The sequence below is a fragment of the Pectinophora gossypiella genome, chromosome 19, assembly GCF_024362695.1.
Source record: "Pectinophora gossypiella chromosome 19, ilPecGoss1.1, whole genome shotgun sequence".
NCBI lineage: Eukaryota > Metazoa > Arthropoda > Insecta > Lepidoptera > Gelechiidae > Pectinophora > Pectinophora gossypiella.
Genome location: NC_065422.1, coordinates 11,383,074 through 11,398,217, shown reverse-complemented (window position 1 = coordinate 11,398,217; position 15,144 = coordinate 11,383,074). Strand labels below are relative to the sequence as shown.

At 38.1% G+C, this 15,144-nt stretch overlaps 1 protein-coding gene across 3 annotated transcripts; it reads left to right on the top strand.

The window, feature by feature from the left end:
• Window positions 1-326: 326 nt before the first annotated feature.
• Window positions 327-15,044, top strand: LOC126375678 (GPI mannosyltransferase 3). Of its 3 annotated transcripts, none has more exons than XM_050022755.1 (10): window positions 327-444; window positions 798-1,076; window positions 1,453-1,678; window positions 6,473-6,620; window positions 7,187-7,315; window positions 8,715-8,867; window positions 9,447-9,548; window positions 10,028-10,207; window positions 11,039-11,270; window positions 11,763-15,044. In XM_050022755.1, exons 2-10 carry the CDS (start codon window positions 813-815, stop codon window positions 11,844-11,846), a joined length of 1,518 nt encoding a protein of 505 aa, XP_049878712.1. In that variant the 5' UTR covers window positions 327-444; window positions 798-812; the 3' UTR covers window positions 11,847-15,044. The 3 variants fall into 3 exon arrangements, with proteins under 3 accessions (XP_049878712.1, XP_049878711.1, XP_049878713.1); XM_050022754.1 differs by lacking the exon at window positions 327-444 and adding an exon at window positions 465-601; XM_050022756.1 differs by lacking the exon at window positions 327-444 and adding an exon at window positions 604-626.
• The last annotated feature ends 100 nt before the right edge of the window (window positions 15,045-15,144 follow it).

Below are 15,144 nucleotides of genomic sequence, written 5' to 3'. Positions count from 1 at the left end.
ATTATATTAAATCAAAGATAATATTAACTAGTATTTATTTGAAAAGGGTTTTTTAATACATTTATCTGTCATTAATAGCATTTTGTATCCAATTTGTATAAACCACACCCTCGTGTTTAAGTTTTTGAACAGACCCAGCTTGACAGTAGCTAGTGCTACGCAAAATATTAATATTCTTTGATTAATATTTAAATGTACCGTAATTTATTGTCACAGATTATTCGATTCGGTAGGTAAACTTAATTTATATCGACAAATTATATGTTTCAAAGATAAAAACATATTAAATAGTTGAAAATGAAACGAATACCTATGGAGTACTAAGAGCAACATATTGGTCTAAGTTGGGCCTACAAGAATAATACCGATTTTTGTGATTTTTGTGAACAATTTTACCGATTTTTACACAACACTACTTCGCGGTGGCGGCGGGCTTGTGTTGAGGTTAGTGAATTTCTGCCAAAAATATCGTGTTTTTGTTTATTTTCTTCCAAACAAATGGTCGAAAACGTATAAAAAACATCATTTGAATATTATAACATTACAACGTAGTATTAAAGTGGAGTGTTTCATTCATTTTCAGCGGTAAATAAAGGGACGCGTTAGTTGACATTCTTCCCGATAAAGTTTGTTTCGCTTGATAAGCTTCTCAACTTCTCTTTTTCTTATTAGAACTTTAGTGCTTATAAATGGAAAATGCATTTTGCTTGTAGTGTTTTTGTTTTCGAGATGAAGTTTTCATAAAAACTGAGCACATTTGGTTTTCTATTTATAGCCGATTAACCTCTTTCGTTTAGGCGGGAGAAGTGGGAATGGCATTGGCAAAGGGCCTGAGGGCCACACAGGTGGTAGCGGCGATCCTGTTTGTGAGGATACTGTCGGTGTTCCTGGTGCAGACGTGGTACGTGCCAGATGAGTACTGGCAGACCCTGGAAGTGGCCCATAAGCACGCTTTTGGCTATGGAGCCTTAACATGGGAATGGCAGAAGGGCATCAGAAGTTACCTCTGCCCTAGCATCGTCGCTGCTGTGTACTACATCCTCAAATTGACTGGTTTGGACTACCCAGAGGCCTTGGTGAGTGTTAAGTTTGTTTGTTTATGTGCAACTGATGCTAACAAATGATGCTACACAATATTGTATATAAACTTTTCTGGCTAACTTACAAATTGGTACTACAGGAACTTGTAAATGCTCAATGCCATCTTCTAAATCAATATTCGTTAGGATAGTTCATTTACATAATTATTGTTCTATGACATGACTAAGTAGAAATCTGCAAACCTGTTCCATAAATATCAATACTTATGTATTTGTGAGTTCATTCTATGACTGCATACATAAATAAATAAATCCCTTGTGATCCTTAACACACATTCTAGTCTCCACTTCCAGTATTGATAATCAGTCTAGGCTTTATATCTTTCCTATACATACTTCTTTACTTCCTCAGATCTTTTTGCCTCGCATCCTACAAGCTGTATTAAGTACAGCTGCAGACTATAGCTTCTACAAATGGACTGGTGGACGAAAATGGGCATTATTCCTCATCATTACATCCTGGTTCTGGTTCTACACGTCAGGGAGAACCATCCTTCAGACCACAGAGACAGCTCTCGTTGTTTTGGCATTGTCAGTCTTCCCGTTCAAGAGTGGCAGGCTTGGTTACTATGAGAAAGGTTAGTTGGGGAAAATTATGGAGCTTTTTACTAACCAAAACGATTGAAGTCTTAAATATTGTCTGTTTTTATTTCACACCATCATCATGAATCATTTTAGAGCCAAGCTCCTGTTGGTGTAGCATTCTCCATTCTTGTCTATCATAGGCAAATACACACACCTAATGAAAAATGCATTGATTGAAAAACCTTATTTATTTCCAACAATTTGGGGGTTTCTTGTTTATATATGTCACCGTAAAATTGTAAATAACGTTAGATTATAATCTATCGATTTGAATCTCGCGAGATTGTGAACTGTCGAATAATTATGAATCGTATCATATTGCTTACAATTTAACGTATTATTTTTCGGTAGATTATAATTTATCGAAGTGAAACCGTCAAATTGTGATACGAAACACACCTCGCGTGTTATACCATAGAGTTACAAAACTATTAGAGTGAGCATAATGTTAATTTGGGATTCTCTTAAAATGCATAAATGTTTTTGTCATAATTTTAATTATCATAATCCTTTTTGCATAACGTTTTTTAGCATAATAGTTTTACTTTCCCATAATAACATCTAGGAATACTGGTTTGTTAGGTATAACTTATTTTTGGGATTAATAAATAGATATCCGTAATTCTTTTTTAGAATAATAGTGTTTTGTCATAATTTTTACAAGGCATAACAGTAGGTTAGGGTGCGGCGGGATCGAAAAATGGCTTTCATAGACATAGGGATTTAAAATTTTAAGTGGCGGTTTTTTTGCTGGATATAGCTTCTATTACCTATTACTATATAGGAAAATGATACCCGGGTTGATTTTGTGCAAAAGCGGATGAATTATAATTTTTTTACGAAAAATTTGTATGGAGCTACTATGAAAAATCCGATTATCTCGAAAACGGCAAAAAAAACCGTAATATCCTGACAGATGGTTATCGTACTAATTATTTATGATTTTTTGACATAACTCATATAACGGTTTGAGATGCCGTTTTTTTTAAAAAAATCGTCAAAATAAAAAATATTTATTTTTTGTTTAGAAACGGTTTCTTTCAAGTACGACAGGTATTTAACAACATTATAAGACATAATGGCATCACGCCTGTATTCCTGATGGAGTAGGCAGCGGTTAAGTATACCCAAGTAAGTATAAAAATGGCTTTCATAGATATAGGGATTTCAAATTTTAAGTGGCGGTTTTTTTTTTGCTGGATATAGCTTCTATTACCTATTACTATATAGGAAAATGATACCCGAGTTGATTCTGTGCAAAAGCGGATGAAGCGGATGAAGCTTGGGTATACTTAACCTCTGCCTACTCCATCAGGAATACAGGCGTGATGCCATTATGTCTTATAATATTGTTAAATACCTGTGTTACTTGAAAGAAACCGTTTTTAATCAAAAAAATTAATATTTTTTATGTTGACGATTTAAAAAAAAAATGGCATCTCAAATCGTTTTATGAGTTATGTCAAAAAATCATAAATAATTAGTACGATAACTAGCTGTCAGGATATTACGGTTTCTTTTGCCGTTTTCGAGATAATCGGATTTTTCATAGTAGCTCCATACAAATTTTTCGTAAAAAAATTATAATTCATTCGCTTTTGCACAGAATCAACTCGGGTATCATTTTCCTATATAGTAATAGGTAATAGAAGCTATATCCAGCAACAAAAACCGCCACTTAAAATTTGAAATCCCCATGTCTATGAAAGCCATTTTTATACTTACTTGGGTATACTTAACCCCTGCCTACTCCATCAGGAATACAGGCGTGATGCCATTATGTCTTATAATGTTGTTAAATACCTGTGTTACTTGAAAGAAACCGTTTCTAAACAAAAAATAAATATTTTTTATTTTGACGATTTTTTAAAAAAAAACGGCATCTCAAACCGTTATATGAGTTATGTCAAAAAATCATAAATAATTAGTACAATAACCATCTGTCAGGATATTACGGTTTTTTTTGCCGTTTTCGAGATAATCGGATTTTTCATAGTAGCTCCATACAAATTTTTCGTAAAAAAATTATAATTCATCCGCTTTTGCACAGAATCAACTCGGGTATCATTTTCCTATATAGTAATAGGCAATAGAAGCTATATCCAGCAAAAAAACCACCACTTAAAATTTTAAATCCCTATGTCTATGAAAGCCATTTTTCGATCCATAGTGCGGGGGTGGCCCTTGGGCCACCCCTATGCCGCCAACATGTTTATCTTACACACGAAAAGTATACTGAATGATACGTTTCAGATTTTTTAATTTTGATACATTTTTTCTTACCATGTGATGTCAGAATTATTGATTACTTACTAAATAATTAATAAATACGTACTTGATTTCACAATCTTGAAGAGCATTTATTTTATTTGACTGACACCTGTGTTTTATTCCTAACTCTATGGACACAGAACGGTCTACTGTAAGGCCGACCAATCAGGGACAGCCGTCGGACAGTTGACAATTTGACAATTGTAAGATTGTGATTTAACAGTTTTACTTCGATAGATTATAATCTGACGAATAATAATACGTTAAATTGTAAGCAGTATAATATTATTACGTTTCACAATTTTTCGACAGTTCACAATCTCGCGAGATAGATTATAATCAATTTTACGGTGACATATACATACATTCTGTCCGTACGGTAGGTTCTAAACACTTTAGAACCCGCCGTACCAAAACGCAGAAACTCTCCGCACACACACTCGAACTCATGGATAAGAGACACGAAATGAAGCTGCAGGACTCAGCGGATGTCTTACGTTATAGACAACTTAATAGACAGATCTCGAAGTCTTTGACGAGCGACCTTCGCCAATTTAATACTAAACGTATTAAAGAGGCTATAGAGCGGAACAAGGGCTCCAAGGTGTTCGCAAAAGATCTGTCTATTGGGCAAAGTCAACTAGCGAGACTGAAAACTGAGGACGGCAGAATCATTTCGTCGACTCCCGAAATCCTGAGGGAGATTGAGAGTTTCTATAGACAGCTATATTCCACGAAAACATCAGGCGAAAGCATGGCTCGAGACCCTCGAGCCAAGCTTACCCGACACTACACTGAAGATATCCCGGACGTCAGCCTGTACGAGATTAGGATGGCCCTCAAACAACTCAAAAACAACAAAGCGGCAGGAGATGACGGAATCACAGCAGAACTTCTGAGAGCGGGCGGAACGCCAATACTTAAAGTCCTCCAAAGGCTCTTCAATTCCGTCATATTTCAGGGCAAAACGCCGAGGGCATGGAGCGGAAGCGAGGTGATCTTGTTCTTCAAGAAAGGTGATAAAGCCCTACTGAAGAACTACAGACCTATCTCGCTTCTGAGCCATGTCTACAAGTTGTTTTCGAGGGTCATTACGAATCGTCTCGCTTGCAGGTTTGACGACTTCCAGCCTCCCGAACAAGCCGGTTTCCGAAAAGGCTTTAGCACCATAGACCACATCCATACGCTGCGGCAGGTTATACAGAAGACCGAAGAGTATAATCTGCCACTTTGCTTGGCGTTTGTGGACTATGAGAAAGCCTTTGATTCGATCGAGACCTGGGCTGTGTTGCAGTCTCTTCAGAGGTGCCAAGTGGACCATAGGTACATCGAGGTGCTAAGGGACCTCTACCAAAATGCCACTATGTCAGTTCGAGTACAGAACCAGAGCTCTAATCCGATCCAACTGCAGCGAGGAGTGAGACAGGGAGATGTCATCTCTCCGAAACTGTTCACTGCTGCATTGGAGGATATTTTTAAGCTTCTGGACTGGAAAGGATTTGGCATCAACATCAACGGCGAGTACCTGACGCACCTTCGATTTGCCGATGATATAGTCCTAATGGCTGAGACCCTGGAAGACCTGAACACCATGCTCGAGCATCTCAGTAACGCATCCCAACGAGTGGGTCTTAGCATGAACATGGCAAAGACAAAAATTATGTCCAACGACCATGTCGCACCCACTCCAGTTCAGGTTGGGAACGTTACACTCGAAGTTGTAGACCAGTACATTTACCTAGGACAAATAATCCAGTTAGGTAAGTCCAACTTCGAGAAAGAGATCTCTCGTCGGATCCAACTCGGATGGGCAGCGTTCGGGAAGCTGCGGAATATCTTCTCGTCCAGAATACCTCAGTGTCTCAAGACGAAAGTCTTTGACCAGTGCGTGTTGCCAGTGATGACCTACGGCAGTGAGACGTGGCCGCTTACTATGGGTCTCGTGAGGAGGCTCGGTGTCGCTCAGCGGGCAATGGAGAGAGCTATGCTCGGTATTTCCCTGCTGGATCGAATCAGAAATGAGGAGATCCGCAGGAGAACTAAAGCCACCGACATAGCTCGGAGAATTGCAAAGCTGAAGTGGCAGTGGGCAGGACACATAGCGAGGAGAACCGATGGCCGATGGGGCGGAAAGGTTCTGGAGTGGCGACCACGTGTCGGACGACGCTCAGTGGGTAGGCCCGCTACAAGGTGGACCGACGATCTGGTGAAGGTCGCGGGAAGCCGCTGGATGCGGGTAGCGCAGGACCGATCGTCGTGGAGATCCTTGGGGGAGGCCTATGCCCAGCAGTGGGCGTCATACGGCTGATGATGATGATATACATACATTATACAAACATTGTTTAGAAGGCAGGAAAATAATGGTTTTTTTTTAACTTTCCAAGTTGTTAAATAAAGAATCTCTTTACCTCTTCTTATCATTATTCCCATTACTGTGATGATAAGGATTATGACTTTTCCTTCTTTAAGTGAATGAGAAAGGAAAGTGTTTGTTATTAAAAACCGTTCATTCACAGAAAACAACACATGGCTATGGCTGGCGTGCGTATGCGTGTGGGTGCGGGCGTCATCGGCGCCGCTGTGGGCCGTGCTGGCGGCCTACAACTTCTTCACTACCAACCAGGGACGCCTGCGACTGCTCACGCGCACGTACCTGCCTATTGGGTAAGACATTTCTACACTCTTTCAGTGGGGTTTGGTCTGTTCACGATGCGAGTATTACGTAAGCATTAGCGGTAAATATTAAATGTAAAACATACTTATATCATCAGTATCATACCCCTAGCTTTATTCCGTTTTCACAGGGTCCGCTTACCTAACCTAAAGATTTGATTTGACCGACAAACCAACCCGCGAAGGGAAAGCCAGCCCAATGCATGTTAGGTAACATACCTCCGAAAATGCATTTCTCGGGAAAGTGGGTTTCCTCACGATGTTTTCCTTCACCGCTAAGCATGTGATAATCATTTATGATCCAAACATGATTTCAAAAACAATTTTGACAATCATTGGTTTAGGCTTGTGCTGGTTTCGCACCTGCGACCTCAAAGTGAGAAGCAAGCGTTCTACCAACTGGGCTACCACGGCTATATCATCAGTATCATAACGTTTTTTATTCTATTCCAAATTTGAATTTGTAATTCAATGAAAGTCGTGTTTTGTTGAACAACAATACAGAAGTATCTTATTTTTTTGATGAGTAGGTAGTATATTTTAAATAATGATTTCAGTTTGGTGTGTGGTGGAACTTTGGTAGCTCTGGACTCGTACTTCCACGGCAGTCTCATTGTTACTCCGTGGGAATTCTTCCGGTTCAATGTACTCAACGACATTGCCTCCTTCTATGGACAACACCCATGGTAAGTGCTTTTTACTGAAGATTAAAGTTATTTTTTTTTGTTTTTTTTTACCTTTGATTGGTTTGCTCTGGGCCCCAGACTTGCCCAGACGGTGCCTGTTCACTCTGGCTTTGAAAGGAAATACGGAAATACAGAAGACTGCAAAGAATTTCATTTCCTCCTGACTCCCAGTTCAAGAGAAGATTAAACTTTGTGAATTTTATCTAGCCTATATGATCCATTTGATCATATGAAAAATACTACTATTATTTTTAATGGGTTTACAATATACGCTCATACATACATAAACTCACGCCCGTAATCCCAAATGGGGTGGGCAGAGCCACAAGTAATCAAAGACAACTTGCAGCCACTGTTGATACGAAGTCCTAAGATGGATATGATGAACCTTATGGTGATAAGGGATCAGCCTATCGCCCATAACATTAGTCCATCATGTTAGAGGACGCAATCCCTCTGTCGGTTTTTACGACATGCCCGGGAAGACAAGCAGCTGAACGTGTTCTATGTTTTTTATTAAAAGCGAATGGTTACTGACTGACTCAATCATCACGAAATTTCTGAAACTACAAGTGTTAAGAGTTTCAAATTTTGCATGGGGGTTCCTTTTAGGAGTAAGGCGGGGTTTGCGTAATTCAACCCCTAAAAGTGTCTAGTTTTTATAGTAGTGTTTCATATGAACAAAGTCAAGGGTAACAGCTAGATATACGTATATATATATACGAATCTCGCGTCGCTGTTTCTATGTCTGTATTAATTCTTTTGACGCGTTCATGTTTCATTTATGCCGCTATGCACATTTGGGTCAATAGTGTTTGCTTTACTAGGTATCAGATTTATACCGTCTGCCACACCCTGGATACTCCATATAAAATGGAGCGTAAATGCGTGCAGCTTACTGCCATTTAAGACTAAAGTAAGACCCAGAAGAGTAAGGTTGGTGCTGCGCGAAGAGTTACCGTTCTATACGCAATCTTATCTTATTTAACCTATTCGATCCCACTGCTGGGCAAAGGCCTCCCCTTGATTTTTCCACTCCTCTCGACTTTGCGCGATCTCCGGCATCCTAAAAGCTCTCCGGAAATCCTTCCGATAAGCATTGAGGTCGTCACACCATCTTTTACGCGGTCTTCCTGGACTTCTAAGCAATAATATTCTTTATTCTATACCATAACATACATTGTTGATAGATAAGGGAAGAAACATTCTCTTCCTAATGTTATTCAATTATATCCAGTAAAATCGTGCACTTGTATATATGGTCTAACAGAAAGCTCGATAAGGCGTGGGTACTAGTTCATCATGCGATGGATGTACATCTGACTACCCCAATTGGGTTGTAGTCATGAGCTTATGTTATTTATATGGCCAAAGATAAATAATATCATCTCTATTGCAGGCACTGGTACTTGACCCAAGGATTACCAGCTGTTCTGGGCATCAACATCCTACCAGTACTGTGGGGTATCGTGTCAGTGCTCCGACGCCCCAAGGAAAATAAGACCGGAGTGCTACTGCTTGCCGCCGCTGCGGTGCATGTCGCGCTTTACAGGTACGTATTACATAATGGCCCCGATTCCTGCAGACACCTCCTAATTTTACTTCAAGTCATACCTGTCATTTTCTTACTCGCCGAAAAGGAAAGGGACGGATGATTGACAGCTCTTAATTTTAGGAAGAATGAGTAAATGAATGAATGACCCGGGCGAATCAAAAAGGTATCTCGCTGGTATGCAAACCGTTTGACGTGTGCTGTCAACTTAATTCTGTCGGGTTATTGGCCAATGTAAAATTTTTAGACGGTTGTTTTAGATTTGTGCTTATAATTGACGTGTGTTCCATTTTTATGCTTGTCGATTACCCGTCCCTTTCCTTTTCGGCGGATAAGAAAATGACAGAAAAATAAAATTAGATGGTATTTACATGAATTAGCACCAATAACATAGACATATAGTATTCGACCAAACACTACAAACGAGTCTCTGATTGATTGAATTCGCACAATAATAATAATTTTATAATTCCCAATTGATCAATTTAATTTTTTGTTTTGTCATGTGTTATTTTTTAATACCTTTATTGCATTTGTTACTGTAAATAGCAGAGTCACATATTCTGTGAATTGTTCCAGCTTCATCCCGCACAAGGAATTCCGCTTCGTCCTGCCTCTTCTACCGATCTTCCTGTACCTCGCCCAAGACGTCATCGTGCCGTGGAGCAGAAAAGCTAAGAAGTAAGTGGACAAACAGTTTTAGCCTATAGTTAATCTCCATATCCATAGACCTCACAACAAATAGACAACTAATCTCTGTAAAGAAGTGACCGCGACGCAAGGCGGCAAGCGACGGCGTATATCGACACTGCACAACCAATATTGCACTTTATTTGAACAGCCATAACATCTTAATTTGAGGGAACAAACTTATACTATCTACATAACTTAATGTATACGTATTTACAACACCGTTTGGACGCTTCTTTAGAAAAACTTCTTAGCGAATGTCAGTTTGTTTGTTTATAGGAAGTTAGTACATTTAGCATTAGAAATAAGGTACCAGGTAGGTTACTGGTGTCTGAATTAGGATAGGTGTGGGCGGGTGGTGTCTTGTTTTATTTTACTGGAGTATATTTACCAAATAGAAAAACTATTTACTTTATATTGTATGTTATACTTTACTATATTGCATTAATTTATTTAATTCACCTCCCCAGATGGCAGCTGTATCTCCTCACGGGTATAATCCTCGTCGGCAACGCAGTACCAGCTTTATACTTCGGGCTGATCCACCAGGCAGGCGCTCTGAAGGTGATGCCGCTGCTGCGAGACCAGCTCGACTCCAACCAGTCCTCCGTGCTGTTCCTCATGCCCTGCCACTCTACGCCGCTGTACAGGTCAGTCGCTATACTATACAGGATGTTAGTGACATCGTAACGAATACTAAAGGGGATGATTCAGACCATCATTCTGAGTTAATATCAAGTGGAATTTTCCGTCGCAAAATTCATGTTTTTTTACGGAAAATTCCACTTGATATCAACTAAGAAACGTCATCCCTTAAAGTTTTCGTTACGATGTCACTAACACCGTGTATAGTGTACTCTGTGCGATCCACCGATCGAGCGATATATACCTGTCTCATCTGCAAATTACATGTTCAGATGGGCTACGAGGAAATAGGTATATATTTTCAAACGTGACTTAAAGACGAGAGATTTAATAAAAAGGCTCCAGAGGGGTCAAATAGCAGTATTGCTTACTACTTGGCCGAAATTGGGAATCTGCTCAAAAATCTACTTGTGTATTTTGAAACGCGTAATGTCTCACATAATATACTGGTTACAGAATAATCATAGCGGCATCCGTCACTGTGGAGTTGGAATCTACTATTGTTTCAGTATCTTGCTGCTTTGTTTTATTCCATCTGCGCTAACTATGTGCGCTAACTGAACCAAAACATCAATCTGAGAGGACACTCGCTAAAACTCTCACGCTCCAAAGGTACTAGCAACCCTCGATATCACTTTTTGCCCAACCGTGTAGTGGACGCGTGGAATGAACTGCCAGAATCTGTGATCAGTGCTCCCTCAGTGAACTCTTTTAAAAATAGACTTGACAAATATATGAACAATCATGAACACAAGTGAAGTGATAAGCACGCATCAGCACAAAGTGCTGCCTGTGCTTCCAATAATAATAATAATAATAATTCCAAACACCCACAGCCACCTGCACAAGAACGTAACGACTCGCTACCTGAACTGCGACCCTCCACTCCACAAGACCGGCGAGACTCACGAGTCGGAGGCATTCTTCAACAACCCGCAGCGCTGGTGGCGCCAGGAGTACAGCACCAAGCAGACCCCTACCCTGGTCGTCATGTTCGACCTGCTCAAAGGACGTGTTGAAAATGTGCTATCTGGGTACAAGCAGATATATGAAGTGCCGCATACGCAGGTTAGTCGGATTATATTATACTCCTTTGCATGGTATAAGAAAACCAGGTATGCTCAATCCTATGACAAGCCGCCATTGCTGGCCCTTTGATGACGTAAGTGTTACCACTGTGTTACCATTAAATTGGTATCTCCAACATAATAAGGACGTGAATGTTATCATTGAATATTAAGTGAATTACTGAGTAATGTATTTAATTACTGTTACTTGTCACATATATAAAAATCATCAAAAATACAAATAAATAAATCTTTTACTAAAAGTTCAAAAAGTGGGGTTTTTTTTTACGAAATGGCATCGCAGGGTGGGATGACGTCAGCTGGGCTAACCTTGGAATGTTGGCTGTCACTTTTGAGCATACCTGGTTTTCTACCTGGCTCCTTTGATGATTGCGACTATCCCCGGTCACCATAGTCTTGTGGTTCACCGGGTTGCTTCTCAAACGAGGAGCGCCGGTTATACTCTTACTCGAATCTTTTTTTTTTCCTGCAGTTCCCTGAAGGCGAAGTAGGCGAGAAGATCGTGGTGTTCAAGAAGGTTGACAGCCAGAGGAAACCGGCAGACGAGGCCGTGTAACGCACATATTGTTAGTATAACATTACTTTCATACACTTTTCACTCCCATTTGTGGGAACAGACTCTCTTTCTCTACTGGAAAAGGTATTTTAACAGCGATTGAAGCTTCAAATTGTACTTTAATAAGTTGTATAAAGATATCAAAATTAATAATTACTTATAACTTTTGTTGGTCAATTTGTTTAACTATGCAACTTTAGATGTTTCAGTTCACCGACTGAATTGCGACTTAAACATTTTAGCTTTATTGGCTTAACTTACGATGTTGGTAGAATCATCAATTGTATATGGAATAATAAAGATTAAATATTTTGTAAAAAGAACACATTTTGAGGCTTCAATTGCAAACAGAAACTGACAACTAAATTGCATTTTAATTCTTGACTGCATACGGCGCTCTTGAAAGCGCAGTTAGTTTCATAATGATCGAGTTATAAGTAAACATTGTGTTCCGAAGATAAATTACATTGTAATGTAGATATTTATACTTAGTACTAGAATCAGACTATTTTTGCAATATTTTTTCATAATGACTGTCTCGAAATGTTAGCGTTGTGAACGTCGGTTTAAGGCTTAAAAGGTGGTGCATAAAGAACAAAGCTTATATTTTTCAAATCAGAGGTCTTCATTCCGGTATGAATACTAATCGAAATTACTAAAGGAATATTTCATTTTTTTCCTACAAGTAAACAAAGTTTGTTAACAAACACAACACAAAACAAACAAATCAAAAGAGTTTTTTTTTATAACAGTCATGGCGAGCACTTTCTCATGATACTGAAAAATTTACTCACGTAAAAGGCAATAACGTAGTATAACAGCGCAGCGCTTCGAGCCCACGCGATTAGCGAGATATACTACACTTTACGTGTATGGCAATAGAGCTATTTTTGCAGTGTTATCAGAAGGCTTGTTTCGCCGATGCTCTTGATCTGCGCTGCCCCCAACAAGTAAATGATTTTGTTAGTTTATGTATTACAGTTAAGAGAAAATGACACTTATGCACCATCTTTTTCGTCCTATAATGTAATGAATTGGATATTTTCGTATATATTGTGTATGTGTGTGTATAGATTCAGTTTATCTTTGACACTACAGTTCATTGAATCCATGACTGCATCTGGGAGTACAAATATCTGTCTATTTCTATACTCGTTACTCGTAAATGTTCACTTGCCAAAGTTAGGAAATCATTTTGTAACTAACAAAAAATATTTTTGTACGTAATATTGTAATAGTCTCTTCGTTCCGCGATATCATAGTTCTTCTTTTGTTGTGAAGTAAATAATGGTTGATAATGAAAGAATTTTAATGGATTTCGAACGTTTTTCAAAGTTGTATATTTTTATTAGCATTGGATTGTAATTCGTATTATTACTCATAATACAAAGTGACGTAAAAGGTGTTAGCGATAGACGTCTCATCATCATCAGCCCAGTAACGTCCCCACTGCAGGGGCACGGGCCTTCCCTATGGATGGATAAGGCCTTAAACCACCACGTGGGCTCAGTGCGGATTGATGGTTATTAACGACTGCTAATGCAGCCGGGACCAACGGCTTAACGTGCCTTCCGAAGCACGGAGGAGCTCGAGATGAAAACTTTTTTTTTTGTGGTCACCCATCCTATGACCGGCCTTTGCGAAATTTGCTTAACTTCAACAATCGCAGACCGAGCGCGTTTAGAGCTGCGCCAACGAGCTCCTCATTACAGAGAGATAGACGTCTAGTACACCTTTAATCGCCTAGAAAGTAAGAAAAGTTCGAAAGAAAAAAGGTTGAAAGAAAGCTTTGTAAAGTAAATTAACATTAAAATTATTTCATTTCGTGTTGGGGGTGTGTATAGAGACTTATACCACCGATAGTAGGTCTGAATGAATAAGGAACGTTTTGGGCATCTCAAATAAGTAGTAAACTACCTTGTTTTCCTAGGAAGTAGGTGAAATTATAGCTAATGAAATAAATAGGGCTTATTTGACATTGGTAAATGAATATATTAATTAAATACATTAAAATTATAATTTCAATTTATTATTTACAATTATTATGGATTTGGAATGCAATAAATTTAGTTTTGGTATTTTTGGCTAAATTTAGATTTACTCGTAGTTTAGACTATTCTGCTCAAAAATAAAGACAAGATTAGATCTCTACGTTGTCTTTAGGTAGATTAAAGCAAATATTGGTGCTGATTCCAGTACACACCATCTAATTTTATTTTCAGAAATAACTATTGTATTATTAAAAAAAAATTACGAGACACACATCCATCTTAGGCAGAAATTTAAACAACCCTCAATAACCCGACAGAATTTTTTATTAAAATTCATAAATAAGTTAAATAGAAAAAATAATATGTTTTTCGTTAGAAAAAATGAAATGTTTTATCTGTCTTTATTTAGTAATCAGAATTTCATAATTTATTTTGAACCTAATACACGACCCAATTATGTTGACAACACACGTCAAACGACATGCCTATTTGATCTGCCTCGGCTATTCATTAATTCAATTTAAAATTAAAAGCTGTCAACCATCCGTCCCTTTCTTTTTCGGTGGTTAAGAAAATGACAGGTATAACTTAAAATAAAATTAAGATGTGTCTGCAGGAATCAGGGTCATTGAGTATAATACGAAGGGCTTGAGGGCTGGATACTTATAATTCTTTCTATTGAAAGAATGTACTTATGCCAAAAATGCAATTTGACCACCTTAATTGAAAGCATTTCTCACACCAGTGGCATTGCACTTATGTGCTACTAAAATTCGTTTGAATGATTGGTGTATTTAGTCCTCTTAGTGACTATTTTCTGGGATCAAAATTTCCGATTATTGGTCTAAGAAATTGGGTCTTAAATGGTCATGTAATTTTAGATTACGTTATAAAAGTGATTAAAATTTAGCGCCAGTTATCAATAATTTAGAAGTAGGGAAGTACTACTATTAATATATTCAATATACAAACAATATATATTGAAAAATATAATCTAAATATTATGTATAATTTCAATTTTCAGTATATAAAAATTATAACTTTTCTAAATTACATGGTTATTGTGGACTTCCAAACGTATTATAAAGAACAATTTTGAGCAATTTTCTAGATAAATAGTTAATAATGTTGTTTTTTAATGTAAGTAAATGAAAATGTCTTCTATAGATATGTGAAGTGTGAATTTTAATAAAGATTTTTATTTTTATACGATTTTTTGAAATAATTTAAGAAATTGATATTAAATTAATGTAGTGAGGTAAATCGTATACAGGGTGTTAGTGACATCGTAACGGATACTAGGAGTG

Excerpts from the sequence above, each read along its gene's own strand:
- LOC126375678 (XM_050022755.1), top strand. The coding sequence starts at position 813 with ATGGCATTGGCAAAGGGCCTGAGGGCCACACAGGTGGTAGCGGCGATC. Across the intron at positions 1,679-6,472 it reads GCTTGGTTACTATGAGAAAG|AAAACAACACATGGCTATGG; the intron begins GTTAGTTGGGGA and ends GTTCATTCACAG. Across the intron at positions 10,208-11,038 it reads CACTCTACGCCGCTGTACAG|CCACCTGCACAAGAACGTAA; the intron begins GTCAGTCGCTAT and ends AAACACCCACAG.